Genomic DNA, 23,973 nt, shown 5'->3' with positions numbered 1-23,973 from the left:
TCGAGAGAGGCAGGGTCTTCATGTCACCTTGAGCACTTATGGTGCTTGCGGGAGGGGACAGGAAAGTGGGTGGAGCCAAAGCGGCCCTGGCCCATATTCACTGTCCTCAGTTCCCACACTGGGTCTGCTCTCTGTGCCTTTCCTGTGCTGTGCTCCCCTCCCGAATTAGGGCACAGTTAGGCCCACGCCCAAAAGGCAGGTCTTCTCGTACTTCCAGCTCTGTCTTCAGCCCAGATTGACGCCCAGGCTCAGCCCAGGTGCCCCGGGCTCCTCTGTACTGTCTCCCACAGAGGGAGGAGGGCACCAAAGAGCAGGGCTGACTGTGAGCATGGCTGAGGGCCAGAATGCCTGCACCCCCCAACAGGCTACGCCCCTGCAGAAAACCAGATCATCGCTGGAAACAGCTGGTACCGATGCTCAACCTGCCCCGAGACGGACGGAGTCCTGAGGGGAGGCTCGGATCAGCCATTCTTAACCCTAGCTGCACGTTACAAACACCTGGGGGGACTTTTAAACACTATCTATGCCTGGGCCCTCCCTCAACTCCAATTAAATCCGAATGTGGGATGATGGATGGGTGGGGCAGGCCTGGGCCTGGTAAGCGGTCCCAGGTGCATTAAGGGCGGAGAGCCCCATTAACCACAAGGGTTAGAGTCTGCTCGGCCAACCGTGCCCTCTGCTGGAGAACAGGAGCGCTGTAGGCAGGGCTGAGAGGATGGGGAGGGCGTCCTGGCTGTGAAAAGGAGGAAGGGAAAGGATCAAAATAAAGGGAGGAGGACAAGAGAAGAAGTGAGGGAGGGAGGAGGAGGAGAGAGAAGCAGAGCCCTGACGGGGGAGGGGGGGAAGCTGCAGTGGGAGGGGGGTCTCGCCTGATGTGGAGGGAGTCGCTGAGGCTGTCACGCCCTCCTCAGCAGTTCCCCAGTGACACACATGACACAGGTTCCCTGCATTCTTCAATGCATCCCCAAGAGCAAAGGAAAACAAAACGCCCCAGAGGAGCAGCAGGAAGGAAGGAGGGGGGAGCAGAAACCTGTTCCCGACGTAGAGGGGCTCGTCGTCCTTCAGCCAGTACACTGTGAGCTTCAGGGAGGGGTCGTGCTTCACGCGACACTCCAGCTGCACCGTGGTGCCCCTTTTGGCGACCTGGTCCTCAGGCATGCGGTAGATCCTGGTGGGGTCTGTGGGGAAGCCCCCGGAGCTCGTCTCTGCCACCCCATGCCCGTGTGGCCACACAGTGTGACATGCATGACCTCCAGGTTAGATGGACCACGGAAGTGGCAGAAATAGGATTCGGTTACATGAATGGTAGGGGACGCCTGGTATGGGGGGATCCCAAACAGTAGCCAATCCCCAAATCCTTTCTCTCCGGCTCAGGAACATAGGACGTATTTTCTGGGGTGGTAGTGGGGATCTGGTGTGGGTAACAGGCGTCCCTGCCTACGTCTGTTTGGACCAGGCTGGTAATGACTCAGTGCTCGCAACACCAGGCCAGCCAGAGGCCCTGGCCACGAAACTTCCACGGAGAGGACACACAGACCTGGAGGGAGGTCCCGCTAGGTATTAAACATTAGGTGTGGCACATTTTCAAAGTGAGTGACACACATGGATAACCTTGAGGAGATGGCTTCCTTGCCCTCCCCACCCCTCCCTCTAGCTAGCAACTCTCTGCTTTACCTTTGACCTCCAGGCGGACCTGGTTCTCAGCTTTGCCCAGGATGTTGGTGGCAACACAGGTGTAGATGCCTTGGTCCTCTTTGCGGATCATCTTGATTTCCAGACTGCCGTTCTCGTAGACATGGTAGTTGCCACCATCCAGGTTGCTTCCTTGCCCATTCTTAAACCTCACAACAGAGCGGCACGACACACAGCATACTGAGAAAGGACCAGCCCGGGGGGCGGGAGGAGCCCCGAGCCTTGTGGGTCTTGCCTCCGACCACTGGGTGGCCTCGGCAAGTCTCTGGGCCTCGGTTTCTTTCTTTGCACAATAAGAGGGTTGACCCAGCTGATCTGCCAACTCCTCCCAGCTTCAACCCTTTAAGGCTCCCAGGACTTGCTGAATACCTCTCATGGGCCAGATGGAATGAGAAAGGCGAGACAGAGGACCCCGTGGGGGAGGCCAGGTCTCCTGGAACTTACCATCGGAGTGTGGGGATGGGAGACCCAAAGAACGGGCAGTCCAGCCGCGTCCGGTTGTACAGGATCACCCTGATGAGCTGGTTCCGGGGTGACAGCATCCGAGGCGGCACGTCTGCAATTCCCAGAGAACTGACCTTGGCTGGGGAGTCTTCCTCTTCCTCTTTGTGGACCAGTCTTATCTCTCTGCTCCTTCTCCTCACAGCAGCTTTCTCAGCACCAGCGTACCTTCCCCCATCAACCTCCCACCTTTAAGAAGCCTCTGAGGATTAGGTGAGGAAGGAGGAAGCTTATCCATTTGTCCTTCACCCACCCTACATCCAGTCCAGCTTTTGCAAAGGGTTCCCCCCAGTTTTCCAGCAGCTTCTATACCTGCCCCTCCACAGCCCCAAGGCTTCTCCTCGCTGCACCTACCCACTGCCCTCTCCCTGCTCTGGGAATGCCACAAACATATTCAGGACTATTTCCCACCGAGACCATGGAGAACCCAGGGAGAGTCAACATGGACACACCAAGGAGACGAGACGGTCTCTCCTCTCATCAGGGGAGGAAGGGGACTGAGACTGACTTTTCGCATGGAATGAACTCTGTCTGCACACCCAGCTCTATGGATTTTAAGTCCTCCACCCTCCCCGCAAATGTCATTCTGGGTCTCCGTGCTTCCCCCATCCTGCCGCCCTCATACCCCACCAGCCTGACCAATCACTGGAGAAGAAAGTGTGCCCATGAGGGGGGCAAGGTCCAGGCAGGCGAGCTGAGGGAGGGGTGCACTCACCCAGCACGCTGACGAAGGCGTTGGCCAGCAGGTAGCCGTGCTCGTTGGAGGTGTTGCACTGGTACACGGCCCTGCTGCTGATCTGGGTGTCCCGGAAGATGATGGTGTCCCCGGCCACCTCACGGTTTGGGTTGGGTGGTGCCGCTACAGTCAGAAGAGACACTCCTTGTGAGAAAGGGGGAGGGCAGGGCGAAGGGCACTTGGGACTCTGGCCAGGACTCCCTGGTAGGACTGGGGCGCTGTGGAGGCAGTAGTACTGGGCCAGCTCAGACCCAGCTTCCAGCCCACCACTGCCTAGCTGTGTGGCCTGGGTCCATCACTGAGCCCACTAGAGTTTATTTCTCAATCCGTCCAATGGGAATAGGAATCCCGGTCAAACCTACACAGCAGCTGGGCAGCTGTGGTTGACAGCGTAGGCTTTGGAAACAGGAGGGGTGTGAATTCTAACCACACTACCTGCTGGCACTCTTCAATGGCTCTGCACTTCAGTCTCCTTGTCAACTGAATGGGGCTAACATATCACCTTGTGGGGCTCTTGTGAGGATGACCGGAGATTCTCTGCATGCCATTAGCAGAGGGCTCAGCACACACTGATTATTATCGTTGTTGTTATTTTAATTCAATGTGCATATACTCAAATGTGTTTTGAAAAGGACAAAGCAATATCCAACTAGATGGGACCTACCACCTTCCCATCCTCTGAGCAGAGCACTCTGCAGACATTCACAAAGTTAAATCCGGAAGTCGATGTCTGCTGAAAGCTGAATGAGTCCCTGCGTTTGCCAAAGCTACCTGATCTTCCCAAGACGAGTGCACACTGAGAAGACAATCCCTGCTGCAGTTCTGCTGGTACCACTGGCTTGGGATGCAGAGAGCAGAGGCTGGGGAGTGGCCGTGGGGTCTCACACCTGTCCCCGTTATCACTCCAAGACCCGGGGCAAATCAATAACTCCTCTGGGCCTCATTTCCTTCACCTGTCAAATGCGGAAGCATTACTCCCATCTTTCCCCTACTCTGAGGAAGGTTAAGATAAGAGAATGATAATGAGATAATGAGCTGTACAAATAAAAGTTTTTTAGAAGTGTAAAGAATCCCTACTGTTCTCATCTTTCACCACCAGAAGGTGCCTTTCCTCTGTAAGATTTCGGGACTGAGCCAGATGACTTGGTTTGCGTGATCTAGGAACTCATCCAGGATCACTCAGACCTACCACAGAAGTCGGCAGAGAGGAACCCAGGGTCTGGCCCCGTGGGCTCCACCCCACAGATAGCAAGTCTGAGGCCGGAACTAGGGAATCAGCAGGTGAACAAAGCCGAGGTCAGCATCCTTATCATCTTTCCGGAGTCTCCACTCAGCAAAAAAGCGCAAAGGAAGCCTATGCCAGCAACTTTAAGTCTCCTTGCCCGGCAATTCCCACAGACCAGCTTTCCTCCCGGTCACTCCCTTGAGTGACGGGGGACCTTTCCCTGGGCCAAGGCTCAGCTGTAAATCCTGAACTTTGCATTCATTTAATGGTGCTGTGAAGTTTAGAGCCTTTGTTTGCTTTGTCCCCACACTGCTACCAGGACAGGGAGAAGGGCAGAGGGCAGGCCGTGTCCGTGTGTCGCTCGTATCCAGAGGCAGGATATTTCCTGGGATAACTAGATGCTCAGTACTAGACAGGGTAGACATATTGCACTGTCACAGCAGCCCACAGCTTCCCCACTCACCAGCCACGTGACCTCGGGCAATTCCCTGCACCAGCAGAGCCTCATTTCCTCATCTTTAATGTTTGAGGTTAAAGAGATTAAGGGGAATGCACAGTGCCTGGCACACAATAAATGTCTAGGAAGGTGCGTTCTCCTCTACCTGTCTCCCTGCCTCTCCACCTGTTTCTATCAGCTGTTGCTTGTGAGTTAGGCGCTGAGGTCTTGCCATCTATTTTTTGCCCCATCGGGTTGATAACACTGTTTGCATTTCCTCTGACCCCTTAGAGAAAGTAAGGACAGGACACTTAAAAAGTAAATGCAACTGGAGTGAAAATGATGTGAAAAGTTGACCTCTGGCTGGAAGGATCCCTGGAGTCACCCACTCCGGTATCTGGGTAGGACTAAATCTTCCTGACGTCTGTGCGCACTCAGTAACTGCACTGTGCACCTCTGCTCTCATAGGGAAGTTTTCCCTCATTTCTGACTGTATCTTTCATGTTGTCGCGTAACCCTGCCTCTTATTTTGCCCTCGGCAGAGAGAGGGACTTGCGTAAACGATGGAAATGAGTTACTGAGCTCTCGTCTACCTCCTGAGCCCCAGCCATCACTCAGAGCCTATACTCTCAGGAGATACAGGCTGAGGTCTCTAGCGCTTGAACTGGGCTCTGTAGTTGTAAAGGGCAGAAGGCAGAAATTTATGAAAAAAGCCCAGGGAGCAGAAATCCCCTAAACATGGGAACATAACCACAGGCCTTCTGTTCTCTCTCACACACAAATGAGGCAGGTTTCCCGCCTCCTGAGATGTCCGAAGAGATGGGCTACTCCCTCACTTCTGCTGCAACAGGGCTGGCCCTCAGGGATGGTGAGCTGCATCCTCTGGCAGGAGACAGAGCAGAGGCAGGTGGGAGAACAGTGCGTTACTCACATTGCAAAGGTTCCCCATTCACCATCCACTGGACGGTGGGCTTGGGGTTCCCGTTGGCTCGACACACCAGTCTCCCGTCCTCGCCAGGAGCCAGGATAAGGTTCTTGGGTTCGTCCAGCCAGTAGGGAGCAGCTGGAAGACAAGGACAGGCATAGGCAGGGGTGTCAGATGACAGGAGCAGCCAGAGGAACCAGTGGGCCCCCTCTAGGAAGGCAGGAGCCCCCGAGTGCCAGCCCCAGGCCCCCGCCACCTGCCCAGGGCTCATCCCAATAGGATGACAGTCTAGGCTGCCCTTTGGTCAGCTTGGCACTACAGATGCTGACTGATTTATTTCAAGTTCACAGAACAAGAGTTCTAAACTGGGGCTCCCTGAAGAGCTGTTAACAAACATGGGTGCCAGGGCCCATCGTCGACCTACTAATCGGAATCCTCAGGGGACGACCGGGCGGCCAATGCGTTGAGAGCCCCCCAGGCACTCGTGGTGTGCACCCAAGGGCTTGAGCCAGGGAGGGTGGTCAAGTAGCAGGGCTCGGCCCTGTGGATTCCTGCGGTTGTTGCTGCAGGATCAGACCATTTAGGAAAGGCCTGATATTCATTCTTTTAGACACTAAGCTTCGGTTAGAGCAGACGCTCTTAGCCGGCCACCCCTTCCAATTTTCTGGAAATTTCTGTGAATATGTGGATATGGACTTTTTTGAGAAGAGGGTCCTTTGGATCAGAGTCCCAAAGATCTTGAAACCCCAATAAGGGTTAAGAGCCCCTGGTTCGAGTGTGGTGTTGAAACCAAGGTCACAAGTCAACCTGAGCATGTACTAGGAAAGTTCTTGCGCTGTGGTTTCAGACCTCATCACCCCAATCATCATTCAGCCCACCACTCAGACTGAGAAGTGACTAGTGCACCCCCCTCGCAACCCGTGGCTAGGACCCCCACAGAGGCATGTGCTCTGTTGCCTACAACAGCTCAGGTGGCCCATCTATGCTTTGGGGGGAGGGAAGTGATTTTTTGAAAAATAATTTGGGCTATGATGACTCCCCATTTTTAAAAGAGAACCACACACAAGTATACAGACAGCACAGGCCTAAGACAACACACTGTGAACAGGACTGCGAAACGAAAGACAGAAAGGTTCTGGGTGATCCAGATAGGCCACAGGAGAAAGCGCACCTGCTGAGGGAGCCCCAGGCACAAAGAGGAGTTGGGCAATGGTCAGGGCAGATTCCCTCCCTTAACACCTCCCTCTTTCCCCCTGCCCTTTTACACACACACACACACACACACACACACCCCTGGGGGTGACACCATTCCTGCAGGACACTATTGCCACTAATCAGCGTGCTGGACGTTTTCCCCACTCACCCTGCCCCCCAACCACCCTGAGAGGGAAGGGTGGCCACGGAGCGTAGGGCTGGCAAAATCATCGTAATGAGAAATACACACAACGTACCCTTTACTCTCACCGAGATCGTGTGCCGGATGCTGCCCATCTTGTTGGAGGCCAGGCAGAAATACTCCCCGGAGTCTTCCTCGGACACGTTGGTGATACGCAGGGCCTTGTTAAAGTTCTCAAACTTGGCTTTGTCAGACGGGAGGTCCCCACCTTTCTTGTACCATGCGATGTCTGGTGTTGGGCTAAGAGGGACCAGGCGAGAAACAGGGACTTATCATGAAATGTGGCTCTGCTATTATTGTATGGAGCCCGGGACACCCAGGTATCCTTCAAGTGTACTCGGGCCCAGAAGGATGCATGTCCTCTGAGAGCTGATGCCTCCTATGCAGAGGGGATGCTCAGCCGCAGGGCGCCTGAGGGACTTATCTAAGGTCACAAGACGGTCTAACACACATACAGGAAGCCTAGTCACCTCCTCTCCTCATTATCTAAGAGAGGCGGCCAGTGGGATAGAGATGACTATGATTTGCATCGTCCTCACTAGGAGCTGTTCGCCTCGCTTTTTGCACTGCCACAACGCCCGCCCCCCCAAAATGTGGCAAGAACAGAGCATACACAAACCCCCAGCCCAGCCTCCTGGAGGGTGACCAGAAGTCGGGGTGCAAACTGTACGTACACCCCGGAGGCGATGCACTCCAGCAGGAGGTCCATGCCACGCAGCACCATCTGACTGCTTGCAGTGCCCTGGGGATACATGAAGCTGGGTGTTCTTTCTGCAACTCCTCGGGCTGAAACAGGATGGAACAAGCTCTCGTGAGCTTACTGCCCAGAGGGCTGACCCAGCTAGGCCAGAGCTGTCGGGCTAGAGAGAAAGGTTATCATGCCCTCCTGCTTACCCCCTTACCCTCAGAGGCACCAAGCCCCAGACCCTCCCCGCTGAGACCACCCCAAGGGCCGGGGCATCATTAAGAGAGGTGTGTTAGGAAGCGCAGGGCTCCTCGGCCCCACCAGCACATGTGTGTGAGCAGCTCTACGTTCTGACAGGATCTGCCAAGAGGAGCCCAGCTTCCCTCCCAGTTCAGTAAGCCTCTCTGGCCCTGGAACGGGGGAGGAGTTGCCTGAGCAGCGAGTAGTCTACTCCCCGAGCATCTCGTGTTGGGATCCAGAGGCCAGCACGGCGGCCTCCAGGGAGGCCATCTCAGCAGCAGTGGAAGAAAGAGAAGGAACATCTGGGGGCCACAGGATAACCTGCTCTTTGGGACCCTGGAGACAAGGAGCTGGGATGAAGCCACAGAGACTCAGATGAACAGTCAGAGATGCAGGGAGTATTATTAATGGTTTAGCAAAGACATGGAGAGATTTAATGAACAGAGATGACAGGAAATCACTTTGGGGCCAAGACCATTCTGCTTCTTCACTAATGACTCTGGAAGGGGGCTGGGGAGGAGGGTGTTAATTGGATGTGAGAGACTGGGGGAGGGGTGAGAGGCAAGGGGCAGCCAAGATGGAAGAGGCGATCTGCAATTCAACGAGGCTGGAGCAGCCATGGGGTCTGGAATCAATGACATGCACACAGCTTTTGGAAGCCAGATGGCTCACAGAGAGCGACGCTGTCAGGGTGGCTATTTCCCTGTGGAAGGGGTCATGCAAGTCTGGGGTCACCCCAGCGCACTGGACCCCACCTTACCTCAGCCTCACCTCTCCCTCAGAGCACAGTTCTATGGAAGCGGATAAGATGGGACGGAGAAGAACAAGGATTTTGCAACCAGGAACCACAAAGCAAAGGGAAACTGGAGCAGTCACCCCTGCTCAAAAGGTGTATGACTGCAAACAAGAAGAGTTAAAAATATAAATATAAGCTGGGCCTACCCATGGGTTTCATGGGTCTTCAACTCAGCTGGAGAGGTGAGAGCTGGAGGGGAGGCAGGGCTGCCAGGAGCTGGGAGCCCTCAGACATGCCTGGAGCGAGAGCGAGGCATTCTTCCCGGCAGGAGTCAGGTATTGTTACTGGGTGCCGGCAGAATGAGGACAGAGTGGCAGGGGGATCTCTGTGTCTGTGACGTTGCTGGACTTATTGAGCTAGCTAATGGCTGGCTGGAACAGTGGGGCTCCTGTCCTAGGGGCGCCCAGCTTCTCTCCATCAGCCATCAGGGGAGTGCGTTTCGTGGAGTTGGCATCTCTTTTATCCTTTTGTCAAGGGGAAGAACTGATGAAACGTGGAGGTAGTTAGGCCACTGGCACAGTACGTGGCACATATCGAGTGTTCAGTAAGTGTTTGTGGGATGAATAAATTCAAGAGGAGAAGAGAATAAAAAAGGCAACAATTTACCCCATGTTATCTCTCTCTCTGTAGATATGCTCATCTGTCCCACCAGCACACACATATACAACAGTGGCCACTGAAGGGGTTAAGCCATTATGTGGTTAATTGGTTACCGTCTATAACTCTTATAGCATCCAGCTCTCAGTACCGAAGAAGCCTGATACCAAAGCAGCAGCTTCCTCCCACCCATCATCCCGGAATCACCCACACGGTCAGACAACGCAAGGTCAGGGGCACATGAGGAGAAGATTTGATGGCAGGAGGCTCTGGTGCCGGTTTGGTGAATCTGGGAGAGCTGCGAACCGTGGGGTTACGTGGAAGCTCAGTCGGCACACTCCTTCCACATGGGAACAAAACCTGCAGAAACCAATCTGTGACCCTGTGGACATTTAATTCACACCATAGCGTGCAGCCCTGCAAGTACACATGACCAGCAAAGCATTAAGTACAGGAAAGGGGGAAATGAACACCGAGGGCTGCTGTGGCTGCCTTGACACACTGCAGCTGTGACTATAAAAAGGTTACAGCAATCCTTCAATTGTAGGATGTGGACTAGCAGCCACAGAGTTGTTCCAAAGGAGGAGAAGCTACTGGGAAATGAGCCAAAGTTCAAAACTACAGGGAAGAACATCCTAAAGCAGAGGTAATAATCAGGCCGCCACTTGGCCGTTTACTATGGGCCGAGCGCTGGGGCTGGGCTCCATCTCCATCACCATCATCACGTTTGATCCTCTCGGCAAACTTGGTGGGTATTACTCCCATTTTCCACAGAGGAAACTGAGGCTCAGTGGAGTCAACAGACTTGCCGAGGTCACAAGCCAGTTCGATTTTGGACTGTGGACCGTCTGGTGTCAAAGCTTGTGTTCTAGCATCTGTTCTATATTGCCTCTCTCTTTAAAGATGGATACCCTACTTGTTCCTACTTCTGACAGTCAGCTTTGGGAAGAGTTTTTGTACTCAAACCAAAGAAAACCAAAATTCAAGGGCCAAAGACGTAAAGGAGAAAGATATTTTTGTCTTAATGAGCTGCTCTGGTGAAACTCTTCCGTGATGCTTTTCTCAAATATTGTTCTTACCATCTCAGCTGAGATTCTCTCTCTCCTCAATAGCTATTAAATCAAGTCAGGCCCAAACTGGAAAAACAGAAGCTGGGCTGGACATTAAGAGGCTCCAAAGACATCTCAGCTGGATTGTTAAAGCCACAGAAAGCTTGAACAGGAGGCAGGGTGACACATGGTATCATTAAGGGATGAGAAAGCTGGACCCAAAGGGGAGATCGTGAAAAAAATGTGGTCTTACATGAAAGGGACTTGCAGGAAAATTTACAAAGGATAATCCAGCTGGTGGTTTTGGGAGCCACTGCTCCCAAGGGAGGGTGGCTCATTTCTTTCCCTGGAGACGTAGACCCAGAAGGAGTGTCGGAGACAAAGGCGACTGATTACTCTAGAGACTCTATATGGTGGAAGATGACAGAGTCTTTTAGGGCATCATAGGATCCCGCCACCTTCTCAGAGGTGGGGATCCCAGCCTCTCCAGCTTGATGACGCTTCCCTGACTCTCCCATATCTTCAGGGCTGGACCTGATATCTGAGCATCTCAGAACCCAGATGCTAAAGCTCACGTCTGTGAGGATTGGGGAAGAGCTTCCCATGCAGGCCCATCTGACCTCTAGGCCAAGGGCAGTCCATCCTCTCCTGCCTCTCACAAGATGCGGTACAAGAGCAGGCTCATCAGTTTCCAGGGAAATCTGGTCAGCAGGGGGACGTCAGCAGACACCTCTGCCTCAACCACCTTGGCTTTAAAGAGCCCATGAAAAATGCCTCAATCGTGTCCTGCAAAAGTATGGGTCAAAATGGCTGAAAACCCGAGTTGCTCCCCCTCTGTCAAGTACTGTGTGTCAGCAGAAGAGAGTTCAATGAATCAGATGTATCTGAAATCCACAAACAGCTTTTAGGGGCGGCTGGATCCTACCTTTAGCAACTTGTGATTCTCAGAACTGAGAACTCATGGGCCTGGATCCCTGGCATCTCACCACCCCTCTGGCTCTAGAAACGGCTGACAAAACAACCCCAGAAGACAAGAAAGACTCTTTGTCTAGTAAATTTGATACCTTCTACTGCCAAGGAAATCTCTTCCATAAATCTAACCCAAATCCCTCATGCTGTAGTTGGAGGTTTTTCTTATCCAGTTCTCAGCATAGCTGAGAATCTGAAAAGCTTTCTGGAAAGCTAGTCTGCCCTAAAATTTCTCCCTCCGTAGTACTTTCTTCCCATAATTGTGCCTGCCTCTCTCCCCTAAGCTTCTCTTCAAGTTCTCCATGTCCCTCTTAATTTTAGAGGCAAAGAACAACTGTACTTGATACAGTCAACACTAAGCCTTTAACACCAATAATGGTAACATTTATTAATCATTGCTGTGTCTGACACCACACTAGGAACATAAGCACATTATCCTGTTTAAGCTTCACAACAAGCCTTCGGGGCAGGTAATACACCCATTTTGCAGATGAGGAGATTAAAGGTCTGACACACTAAATGACTTGCCCAAGGTCACTCAATGGTATGTCCTGGAGGCTGAGTTTAATTCAAGGCAGTCTGCCTCACAGCACAAATCCTTATCTTCCTTTCTCCTTTCCTGGATGAATCCTAAGTGGCAAGTTACAATTTTCAGACCAGCTTCCCCCTGCTACTCAGCAGGTCAGGGGGCATCTGGCATATGTTCAGAGGATACCAAACCACTATAGAGATCACTAGGACAAAGTATAGCCATGGGCTGGCCCTACTGTTACAAAAGAGGCATACTTCAAAGCCAAGTTCAGAGGTGTACTGGGTACTGTTCATCATACTGTGTCTCTCTGTCCAGCTCCCTGAACTCAGGAAGGACCTTATCTTCTTTCCTTTCTTTTCACTTTCTGTTTCTTTCTAGAAGCATTCGAGTTAGCTGTCCTTTGTTCAACATGTACCCCACTTTGACTTTATACTCTTTCCAGCTGGGGTCATACTTGGTCAGCCCCACTGTACCTTGGATTGAGGAGATGAGGTCCATCTTCTTCTGAGCTCTTGTGAGTTTTGCTTGGTTTCATAGCCCTGGATGATTCTTGTAACTCCTACTTACTTACTTACAATAATATCTACCATTGGTCACAAACTGGTTTAAATGGCTGGAATCGCTTAAACTTATATAATTGATAAAACAACTCTATATGCATGTCCCCCTCAGTGGCTTGTCTTATATAAAGCAAGGAGCTTGGACCAGATAGCCTCTAAAAGACCTTCTGGCTTTGATAGACTCCAGCTTTAAGAATACTTCCATAACAGATTACCCGGAGTCCAATTGAGAAAAAGGCACATTCCACACCAATGCTCTGGGGCTCTTGACACAATGGTGGTTGGCCCCATTATTTTGAAAACAAACAATGCCCCGAATCCAACAAAGGTCCCCTGCTTCCTCGGGCAGTAAATCTCTTTGGCAGGATCTCAATGTGGCTCTGGTTGCCCGGTGCCAAGTTAAAGCCTTTGCCACTCTCGCTGGCTCTCACTCCCTCTTCCCACCCCCGAGTCCAGACACCGATCATTGTTTATATTAGCACATCACAATACAGACACTTCCTATCTATTTGAGCCCACAATGACCCCCCTGGGGACCTGCAGCCTCAGCTTCCGAGGCATAACTGATGATGGGAGCCAGCTGCCTCTCCAGAGCCAGCAAATGAGGATTCCTCCGGCTGCTCAAGGAAAACAAGACATTCTTGAGCCATGGCTGGGGGTAGCTCAGGTGTGGAAACAGCCAATTACTCTACTAATCAGCTTGAGCAACCAGTTGTGTGATGAGTTAGAAATAGGCCTCATGGAAATTATTCCATGACTTGCAAATGTGTGGGTGGACGGGCACTGGATTTGCATGCACTCCCACAGCAGGGAAGAGACCCAGGTGATAGATTGCAGTGGATGGTCCAACTTCTTTTATACTTACCTTGAAAGAGAACTCAGAGCTAGACTCTTCCTCCTATTTCCCAGATGGATTTTAAAGGGATATGGGACCTGTGAAATGGTACCCCCAGTAACTAAGGCTAGAGGCCAATGCAGGCAATTCACATCCAGACACTTAAGAGCTAGCTAAGCACACACTACAAAGCTTTCTGTGTTCTTTAAACCACCGATAGAGACGAGACCTCCCCTTTCCTCCTGCCTGTGGGAACTCCCTATCCTCAGGTATTCTCCATCATCCACCACTGATTCCTAAGTTTCTACTGAACCCTCCAAGAAGCTCTTTGGAAGTCCTACCCTGGCCTTGACCAACTTGTCCAGAACTCAGACTGGAGGCTGGCACATTCGAAGGGTTTGCACCTCCCCTCCCACGCTGGCCACATTCCTCCCCGTGAGCAGCGCCCTAGAGGTGGCGCCTTGGTATCCTGACCTGGCCAACTGTCAGACTCGGTACCCAGCGTGAGTTAATGGCATGGTATCAGTCAAGTTAGGCAAACTGGGGTTAGGACCGGCAAGGTTACTCCGAAGGTTACCACGGCGACTCACCACTGTACATGTCAGGGTGGTTTCTTAAGGACGAGTCATTATAGGGGTGGTCTGCAATAAACAAAAGAGGGTGAGCAAACAGGGACCACGGAGAGGTCATGGAGGCATAAACGGGAGAGAACAACAGAAATGCAAAGCCACAAAACAACCAGGGAGCACCAGTGGTCTTTTGCAAAGGAAACACACAGCATATTTGGAAAGGAAATGGGCTTGGTGAAGAACAAGCAACACAAAACAGCCCCCGAAAGGGAAGAAAAGGTTAAATCCTGCAAAAGAAGGCAATAATGTTTCTTTTTTAATAAAGAAATTAGGCTTGACCTTTAATTGCTTGGTCCTACTATGTTTTCAAACAAATGAGATAAGAATTAGTGGTATCCCGCAGCAATTGGAACAACTCTTTCCCACCAAAATCCTCAGTTCCCAGGACTCTGGATCAGGCCAGCTCCTGGGGTCGCTGAAGAGAAAGGAGTGTTAGTGAGCCCTGGGGCAAGAGCAAAACCCTACCTGAGCAGAAGTTAACTTGCAAGGGGTGGGAGGTAAATGAGGGGACAAGACAGAGAGAAACAGATCATCAACAGAGTGGGACAGAGAGACCCTTGGCATCGTCCAGCAATCATGCGCTGACCAGCAACAAACACCCCCCAGCCTGTCCAGGTGGGCACCGCCCTGGTCTCCGAGATGTGTCTCTTGGCAGAAAGGCCTCCTTCTGAGGAGGTGAGGAGTGGTCCAGGGAGGTGGGGACGGCCAGGCTGAGGTTCAGATTTTAGGATTAGAAAGGCAGCCTGGGACAGGGGAGAGAGTGTGAGCTGTGAGTTCTACACTTAGAACAGGGAAAGGCCTGCAGACGAAGACAGAGGTTCAGAGCTCTCTAGACTAGCTTGGGATGAAGCCATTCCTTAAGGAACAACATCAGTTGGCTCCAACGTTACGTAATTAAAACCTTTGGGCATTTCATCCTCAGTGAAAAAGGCATTCTGGAATAGGGCACCATCATGCCAACATCCTTAAGTAGATTTTCATTCTCCTATCACTGTCCCCTTCCAGCTACTGGGTTCAAGTTTTGACAGTACCAACAGGGGGTGGGGAGTGGAACAGCCGACTGGAAGCCAAGCAGACGGCCCTGAGAAGCCTGGACTGAGCCCAGCTGCCTGAGGGGGGAGAGGTGCTGCCAGAACATTTGCATATTTGAAGACAGATCAAATCCTGTTACCACTCATGCCAGGGAGGCAAGGCGAGCTCTTTTCTGGGACCCGCATTGCGCTGCATCGCAAATTTGCTTAACACCTGCTAGAAGGAGTTTCATTATTCAGAACCATCCTTTAAAATGGAGCGAGTTGTAAAAGACCTAGCCTGCGTTTGGGAAGTTGGCGTGGGTTTATCTGGAGCTAAAGGTGGGAACTGATCTGCAGTGGAAAGAAGGGACAGGGTGGCAAAGGGGCGGGAGGGGCAGCAACTGGCCTTGGGCGGTGACGTCCCCCTCCTGGGGAGGACAGGGCACACACAGGTGAAAGGGCCCTTGCTTCATGCTCCCAGTGCCACCAGGCGAAACAGAAGTGGCCAAGCTCAGGACTGACCTCTTGGTTTGCGGATTCTGGAGCACATCTGAGAGATTTAGGGAGACTTTCTGACTCCTTTAAGAAGGTCCCTGAGATGACAGGCATTAGAAGGAAGCAGGGTTGGCGCTCCACCGTCTGCCTCAGGGCCATCCCTCCTCCCTCACCACAGCTGCCTTTTGTCCCCAGGAGGCGCCCGGTGCCTGGGTGGTGTGGACAAAGTGGGACAGGCATCTCTTTGTTACTCCGACTTCACTGTTTGTCTTTGACTGCATCCCAAAACAAAATTTTAAAATGACTTTATATTGCCCAGTATTTGGTATTAGATCCCTTTCTCTTCTTCCTTTAATGCAGGTAATAAAAACTGGGCTGTGATGAGATGTATTTCTTCCCCAATGGGCAGACTGTGAAAGAAAACCCTGGTGAGAACAGTCTTTGAAGCTGTCCCAACTTGTCTGTTTTTTCTCCCACCCCCAGACCTGGTTCTGAAGGTACAAGAAAAAGCTTGTGTCCTTTCCAGGCAGGAAAGCAGAGAGAGCACAACTGAGTTATTTTAAGCAACTGTGCCCAATTCTGGGCTGGCTCGGATGCCCAGAACTTGCTCTCAGCCAAAGCTGCCCTTGGGAGAACTCCAGGAAGCCGACAGGGTTCTGTTCCCATCACCCAGGGGGTTTCTCAGCATTTGGGGGAAAGCGATTTCAGTGGAGTAGGGGACCCAGAAATGAAGCAGAAACAAACATCCCTTACCTCCTCTGGTAGGGAAAAGGATGTTTCTGGAAAGTTCAACTTGTAAATGTTGTTGAAATCTCCAGCTGCTTAATTCCACAGAGGAAGGCTCTTCCCCACTTCTATCTCCCTGCTTCTACCCCGTGTAACAGTGAGGGCTTCTGCTCAGGACCGCAGATGGTCACCTGACTCAGTCCCCAAACAGCAGGCAGACTTCAAGGTGATGGCACTGAAGGCTATCCAGGGAGCATCTTGCTCTTCGTACTCCTGTCTCTCCCACTGCCCAAGGCTGCCTGCTCTGTCTTGGCTCCGGAGGCCCCTCTGAGGTCCTGGGCAGACCACACTGTCCTCCCCAGCTCAGCCAGCTGGCAGGCGATCGCCCCTGCACTGAGGCGACACCTCAGACAACCCAACTTTCTTTGCAGGGGTCCTCTCTGGGCCTGGGTCCGGAATAGGAAAACCAGGGAACAGGTAGCAAGTGGATCGGAGCTGGGCGACCCTGCCAGGAACAAGGGGGGCTTGTCCCTGGGTTGCTGGCCATCGTGTTGGCTACCAGAGCACGGGCAACTCAGAGCAGTGTGTGGGGAGCTGTACAGGCAGGAGAGGGAGAATTAGAGGAGGGTGAAACGGGGTTCAAAGAGAGAAAGATGAGAGGGGAAAAGAAGAGAGAAAGAAAGAGGGAGGCGAAACAGTGCAGAAGGAAGTGAAAAAGAAAAGGGAAGAACATGAAGAGAAAGGAAGAAAGAAAAGGACCACAACAGGAGAAGGGGAACGGAAGGGACGCTGCTTCTTGTGGGTCCCCCTCCGTGCTGCGGTGGAGACGGAGCGTGGGGCAGGGCTGACTCTCAGCACCAGGGGTTCCCATCACTAGCAGGAACTGGTGGGGAGAGAAGAGCCCACCTGTCCTGACCGAGGGGTGAGCTCACCCGCGCCTCTCCCCCACCGCCTGCGCCCACCCAGGAGGCGTCATCAACCACCCACCCACTTCCGGGGGGCGCTCCGGGAAGCCAGGGCTCAGCCTCTTTCCTTCGACCTGCGGAAACTGCCCGCGCCCACGTGGGGCCCTCTGCCTGGCCTCCCCCATGACCGCCTCTGCCCCTGGCATTGAAAACAACACTCAGAGCTGGGTCAGACAGACGAAGGTCTATGGGGGGGCTTTTCTACAGAAGGCAAGTTACAAATCCATGGTATAAACCAACACAGCCACTTTCAATGTCCTGAGCAGGCTGAGGACTTTGCAGCCAAAGCTCCAGGCCGGCTGGCACCTGGCAAAAAAAGTGTCTCTCTGACCTGACTGTCTTCTTTCTCTCCTGGTGGAGGGTCACAATGCTAAAATGGGTCAGGAAATGCTGATTCACTCTGATACCAGCCAAACAGAATCAGGGAATAAAACTGAAAACAAATAAAACTAAAAGATAAACCTGCAACTTTTAAACACAGAGACTCCACATGGTCCAGCATATACTTATTACAGAATCAAACACAATTCATTTCGCTGTACTCACTAATGTGGATATTCCATACTGTTGCTTTATTCTAGAAATAAAGATAACCAAACAGAGACTAGAAATAATCAAGCTGGCTGCATGAGAGCGATGGTGGATGACCACCTACAGTAGTGCTTCTCAAATTGTGGTGTGTCCCTAAACACCTGGAGAACCAATGAAGACCAAAGAGGCCCCAGACTGCCGGGCAGGAGAGGGCTAGGCTTAGGTACGGGTGCCAAGTTTGCCAGGTGATTCTTTTTTTTTTTTTAAATTATTTATTTATTTACGGCTGTGTTGGGTCTTCGTTTCTGTGCGAGGGCTTTCTCTAGTTGCGGCAAGCGGGGGCCACTCTTAATCGCGGTGTGCGGGCCTCTCACTATCGCGGCCTCTGTTGTTGCGGAACACAGGCTCCAGACGCACAGGCTCAGTAATTGTGGCTCATGGGCCCAGTTGCTCCGCGGCATGTGGGATCTTCCCAGACCAGGGCTCGAACCCGTGTCCCCTGCGTTGGCAGGCAGATTCTCAACCACTGCGCCACCAGGGAAGCCCGCCAGGTGATTCTGATTCCACCAAAATTTGAGAAGCGCTGGTGTGGAGTAGGACCAAGTTTAACTCAAGGCTCCAGACTCAAGAGATGTGGCTGAACAGCAGCTAAAGTCACTCAGGCACAATGAGCCGCAAGGATTTCTAGGTCAAGATTGGGGACAAGGCTCTTCCCAGACCCAGGTGCCAGGGGCCGCTTGGGCTCAGCGGGCTGCTGCCCCCAGCCCCCAGCTCCCAGCCCCGGGCAGGGGCCTGCACTTACTGGTAAGGACTTTGAGGTTGAATGGGTTCTTCTGCTGGATGGTGTGGGTGAAGTGGAAGCGGGCATTGCAGCTGTAGTCCGTCTGCATGTCCTGCAGCATCACATTAGAGAAATACAGGTCTCCGTTATGGCCCTGGGAGACACGCTTGTCTTGGGTGATGGGCTCCATGGCTATAAGGAAGCAGAGGTACAGTGGGAGGTTAGCAGTAACGATAACAGTAATAAAAATCATCATAGTTCTGGTAATTGAGCACCTACAGAGGACCAGGTGGGGGCTGGGAGCTTGACATTATTTGATTTAATCCTTTCAACTCTGAGGCAGGGCTTATTCCCATTTTAAGGATAAGAAAGCAGAGGATTTAACATGATCTGGGTCGCAAAAGCAGTGAGAGGGGAGTAGGATTTCGATTCAGACCTGCCTGCCCACCATGCTCAGGCTCCGTGACCATGCTTTTCTATCTCCTGTTCATGCCACAAAAGATCTGACTGGCTCCGAGGCCAGAGGGAGGAAACACAATCCTTCAGATGCTCCCCAAACTGGGAGTCAAGTTCATCTGTTTTATTTTTTAAACGTCTACTCATCCCCAAGAAAGAAAAAGCACCACCAATTATAACTGTAAGAGGTATCCCAATCAACGATGCATACTAACAATTTTAGGACACCTTCCAATTTTAGAGATGTTAAAATATGAAAATGTGTGCTTTTTAGAATTAATGACATCATAGGAGTGGCTGAGAATGCTGACAACATAATCTACGTTTCTTTCAAGCACTGCATCTGTAAACTCAAATGATCAGGTTTCTAGGCTGTTAGGTTTAAAAAAATATACTTAATAAGGCTGACTGCTCACAGGTATCTCATTCTCATCCCTGACGATTGTTTCTCAAGTCACCATTTCTTTTTTTTTTTCTCTTGAAAAGTGGTTCTATTTTATTTATTTATTTATTTTACAATGTTGTGCTACTTTCAGGTATACAGCAAAGTGATTCAGTTTTTATATACATATATATAAAATACTTTGTCAGATTCTTTTTCCATTATAGGTTATTATAAGGTATTGAATATAGTTCCCTGTGCTATACAGTAGGACCTTGTTGTTTATCAAGTCACCATTTCTTAAAGCATTTCTTAAAGGTTAATGATGCCAACTTTCCAATGATGGGCTGGTGAGCTTTTCAATTCATTTATCAAAGATTTACTGTAGGCGTCAGGCACTGTGCTAGGCACTGCTGAAAGACAGAGAGATAAGAAAGACAGTTCCGGGCTTCCCTGGTGGCGCAGTGGTTGAGAGTCTGCCTGCCGATGCAGGGGACACGGGTTCGTGCCCCGGTCCAGGAAGATACCACGTGCTGCGGAGCGGCTGGGCCCGTGAGTCATGGCTGCTGAGCCTGCGCGTCCGGAGCCTGTGCTCCGCAACGGGAGAGGCCACAACAGTGAGAGGCCCGTGTACCACAAAAAAAAAAAAAAAAAAAAAAAAGAAAGACAGTTCCTACCCTCAAAGCACCTTCGGTCTAGTAGAAGAGACAGCAGATAAATGCAATGCAGTGTGGTGCGTGGGAAGCCCCAGATGAGAAGGGGATGAGCTGAGAGAAGGAGCACCCAGTCCATTCTGGGGCTTGAGCTGACACTTGAAGGCTGCATGACATTTACCAGGCAGAAGGGAAAGGACCTAAGTGGTTTCTAAGCAGCAGGAAGACTGTGTGCTAATGCTAGGAATTCACAGCCTGAGCAGGGGAGTGGGGGTGGGGAGAGGCCAGGGGTAGGGGGAGGGCTGGAGAGTCAGAGGGGACCACATCAGGAGCTGTGTGCCAGGGAAAGGGGTCTGGGCTTTATGGGAAGTGATGAGGAGGCAATGGAGGACTCTGAGCATGAATGAATCAGTTTTACATTTTTAGAAAGACAGGGGAGGCCAGGTACAGATGATTACTCTAACCCAGGGAAAAGCCGACGGTGGCCTGTGCTGGGTAGATGCTAGAGAGGATGGAAAGAGGAGGGCCATGAGATTTGCTCAGGAGGTAGCATGGACACAACTTGGTGTGATGGCGGGGGATGAGAGGACAGTCTGAACTGTTAGCTAACAAACCAACCCTCCAGCCTGTCGCCCACATATACTCACGGTGATGAGGCAAGGCAGGGACAATGATTGAGCACAAAGCCATCCTCACCTCGCAAAACAATTGAAAGCAGCCTCTTTCGGAAGCAGGCTAATAAGAATTCAGAGATGGGGACTTCCCTGGTGGTCCAGTGGCTAGGACTCCACACTCCCAGTGCAGGGGACCCAGGTTCGATCCCTGGTCAGGAAACTAGAGCCCACATGCCGCAACTAAGAGTTCGCAGGCTGCAAGGAAGATCCCGCACGTGGCAAAGAAGATCCCACGTACCGCAACTAAGACCCGGCGCAGCCAAATAAATAAAATAAATATTAAAAAAAAAATTCAGGGATGGAGAGAATGATGGGTGACAGGGAGGAGTATCTATAGATTGATGAAAGGATGGATAGATAGGGAAGGAGGAGGGGAAGGAGGGGATGGGAGGTATTCAGGAAGGGAGGGAGGGAGGAAGGAAGCCAGGGTGATGCTCAGATAGATAGCAGTCTTCTATCCATCTTCATAATGCCCTCTCCCTTTATTTGACTGAAAACACAGGAATAAACATCGGTCCGGAGCAGTTAAGTGAGCCTCTGTCCAAAACTGAGCCAGGACAAGCTCTGAATGATGTACTCTGTCCCCGACTCCAAACATCCTGTCTCCCCATCACTCCTTTATCAGAAGTTTCATTCCTGAATCCCGCTTCTGTCCTACAAGAAGAGTGAGTCGGAGTAAATCCAGATGCACCAAAGACTGAAAGAGGAGGCTTGGTTTCAACCTGCCTTCAATTGGCCGACTGAAAACCAGTTTCTCCTCCGTCCCACTCCTTTTGCTCTTCCTCTTTTTAATCCTCACAAATATCACTGAGCACTTATTGTGTGTCTGGCCCTGTTCTAAGCACTTTGGATGTATTAACTCATTTATCCTTACAATAATTCTATTAGATAAGTACGATTACCAGCCCTATTTTTTCCAGAGGAGGAAACTGAGGCCCAGAGATGTTAAGCAGCTTGTTCAAGATCACACAGCTAATAGCAGCCAGGCTAAAGAGTGAGCCCTAGCAACCTCTCTCTGCAAAGCCTAGCAACCTCTCTCTGCCACATGGCCACCTTATATCTGCTTCTCACAAGTCAAGGTCGTCTAGCCTTGGGAAGACCCCTCCCCATTTAACACTCCTTAAGATTAAAAGAGAAATAAAACACCAGGCCCCCAAGACTTACAGCTGCTCATCCAGAAGATGACTGGGGACGGAAGTCCAGGTGGGGGGTTGCACTGGAGCGTCAAGGGAGCACCTTCTTGAACAACGACAGGGTCTAGGTTTTCCTTGGGCCACAGAGGAGATTCTAGGGAGAAACAGACAAAGGAGGATCCGATGAGAGTGGTGGCTGGGCTGGGGCAAGGAGCAGGGTTAGAGGCTGGCATGCAAGGAGGGCAAAGAGAGGAGGAAATGGGAGAACAAGGGAGGCATGAGAGAGGAACGGGGCCTGTGAGTCCAAGCGAGGCACAGCCCTGGAGAGGCGGGAGAGGCCTATTTCATGTGATTGGATGCACATCTTAAAGCCTCTTCTCCTTCCCCACCCTGCGCCCGGAGTGGCCAGTGAAGTTGTTCACGACCGTTTTGGAAACTTCTTTTCCAAGGAATCTTTTTGAGTTGGGGGAGGTGAACCCCTGCTCAGAGGCAGAAAAGCAAGCAGGACACGTGGGGCACCAAGGTACCTGCAGGACAAGGGTGGGGCAACCCTTCTGGAATGACCCTCCATGCCCTGCCCTCCACTGACCCAGGGCATCCTGGGCCTGCCCCATGCACTCACTGGACACCTGCAGGCGGATCCTATTGGACAGGGCCGTGCCAAACTTGTTGCGGGCAAAGCACTGGTATTCCCCCTCATACTCCTCTGGCCGCCCGCCACTGCGGAAGTCGATCACCAGGGTACCAGACCTCCTCCTCATCGACACCCGGGGGTCCTTGGCGATGTTGAAGAACCTACTGTTGCGAGTCCAGTGGAAGCTGTGGACAATGAAGGGGGTGGGTTGGAGGGGGGTGGGCAGGGACAGCGAAGAGTAGCAGGGTGGGCTCCAGGCTCTGAGCTCCGGGTCAGAATCTCAGGGCCCTAGCTTCTGACTCAGGCCCATAACTGTTCCTCCAGACCAATGGGTCCCAGCCCTGGCTGAGTAGCAGGACCTGCTGGAATGCCTGATAAAATGCCAGGACCCGGGTCCCACCCAGGTGAACCCCTGGGGCAGGTCCCTGACATTAGTAGTTTTACCCAACCCAGGCTGGGAGTCATGGCTCTAAGTGATAGATACCAAGTAGCCCCTGGGGGACTGTGCTCTTTAGAGGAGTAGGCAGCAATTTTGAGTTTTTAAATCCAGAGTCAGCTGCGACTTCCACCCCCAAGCATTCCCAGCCTCCGACTAGGAATGCAAACCAAAATTCCTATTCCCCCTGACCGGAACACATCAGCGAGAGCCAGCCCTGTTCCTCCTGTGTCTTTTACTTGATAATCGAAATGGCCCGGGTAACCTATGCCGCTGCGCAGTGGATGCAGATTATAAAACGGTGGCTGTACACTTCGGGAGGAGCAATTTGGAAAGAAAGGGCAGCCTTAATAAAACTGAGCCCGGGGTGGAGAGACCAGAACATCCCTCTGCTTCTCCAGGGGGGACGTGTGTCTGCAGCTGCCCAGGACTTAAGTAAAAGAAGCAGGAGCCATAGCGGCTGCTCAGTGTCTCAGAGTCATTGTTCCTGCGAAGGACCGTGGAAGAAAGACCAAACCTCAGAAGCAAGGTCACCAGTGCCCTGCCTGACTTTTCAGGGTGACTCCTGCTTCTCCCGTCATGGGCAAGAGAGGCCCTGCTTGCTCCCGGGCTCACAGCTCTGGGCCAGACCATCTCAGGCACACCCGGGGAGGGAGGCAGAAGCAAGATGCCGCACACCTGAGGCAGGCTCCACCCGCCTCATTTCTCCTGCTGACAGACACACTCTACATGGGGGCCTGTCACGTCTGGGTCTGAATCCAGCATGAGGCTCCTGAAAGCTCCGGCCTGTGGATGCTGTTTTGAAGGTGGTGGACGCGTCGTGCATCCTTATCACCAACGCTTATCACTTGGTAGAAACGACCCTGGCCTGGGCAGTAAGAGGCCTGGGATCGGGTACTTCACATCTCTGTGCCTCCACTTTACTGCCTCTTCACCAGGACACGAGTCCTTCCCCAAACGGTAGTGAGGTGATTGAACAGACAGTGTGAGGAACATCTCACACAGAGCCTGGCACAGCAGGCTTGCAACTCATGTCTGCTGACACCTCATGTGATCCCGATGTGCACATAAATAAGTAGAGATGAGCTCAGAATGAAAGACTCAAGTTAGCCTGAAGAGGAACTTCCTATAACCTAAGCATGGGGTGGATGCTGGGAACATAGGCAGTGGGAAGAATGTTTGACTCAAAGTCGGAAAACTTAATACCTAGTCCTGGCTTTTTGGTGGGAACTTAAGCCAGTTGAGTTTTCTGGCCCCCAGTGTCCTCATCAGCTAAATTTCCTGGCTATCC

General features: G+C 51.9%; 1 protein-coding gene across 1 annotated transcript in view; it reads right to left on the bottom strand.

Moving 5' to 3' along the window:
- NFASC (neurofascin) overlaps positions 1-23,973 on the bottom strand; it is a 77,034-nt gene that overhangs the window by 44,273 nt on the left and 8,788 nt on the right. The window contains exons 4-14 of the mRNA XM_060129360.1: positions 22,235-22,431; positions 21,644-21,766; positions 18,336-18,506; positions 13,765-13,815; positions 7,586-7,697; positions 6,967-7,151; positions 5,522-5,653; positions 2,909-3,052; positions 2,137-2,248; positions 1,675-1,841; positions 1,031-1,178 (exon numbers count right to left, since the gene is read on the bottom strand). Of these exons, the coding sequence (XP_059985343.1) occupies positions 1,031-1,178; positions 1,675-1,841; positions 2,137-2,248; positions 2,909-3,052; positions 5,522-5,653; positions 6,967-7,151; positions 7,586-7,697; positions 13,765-13,815; positions 18,336-18,506; positions 21,644-21,766; positions 22,235-22,431 (1,542 nt within the window). The remainder of the gene's footprint in view (positions 1-1,030; positions 1,179-1,674; positions 1,842-2,136; positions 2,249-2,908; positions 3,053-5,521; positions 5,654-6,966; positions 7,152-7,585; positions 7,698-13,764; positions 13,816-18,335; positions 18,507-21,643; positions 21,767-22,234; positions 22,432-23,973) is intronic.

This window comes from Lagenorhynchus albirostris, chromosome 2, assembly GCF_949774975.1.
Source record: "Lagenorhynchus albirostris chromosome 2, mLagAlb1.1, whole genome shotgun sequence".
In the NCBI taxonomy this organism is placed as follows: Eukaryota; Metazoa; Chordata; class Mammalia; order Artiodactyla; family Delphinidae; genus Lagenorhynchus; species Lagenorhynchus albirostris.
Note: the sequence above shows the minus strand (reverse complement) of the source record. Positions and strands in the feature narration are given on the sequence as shown.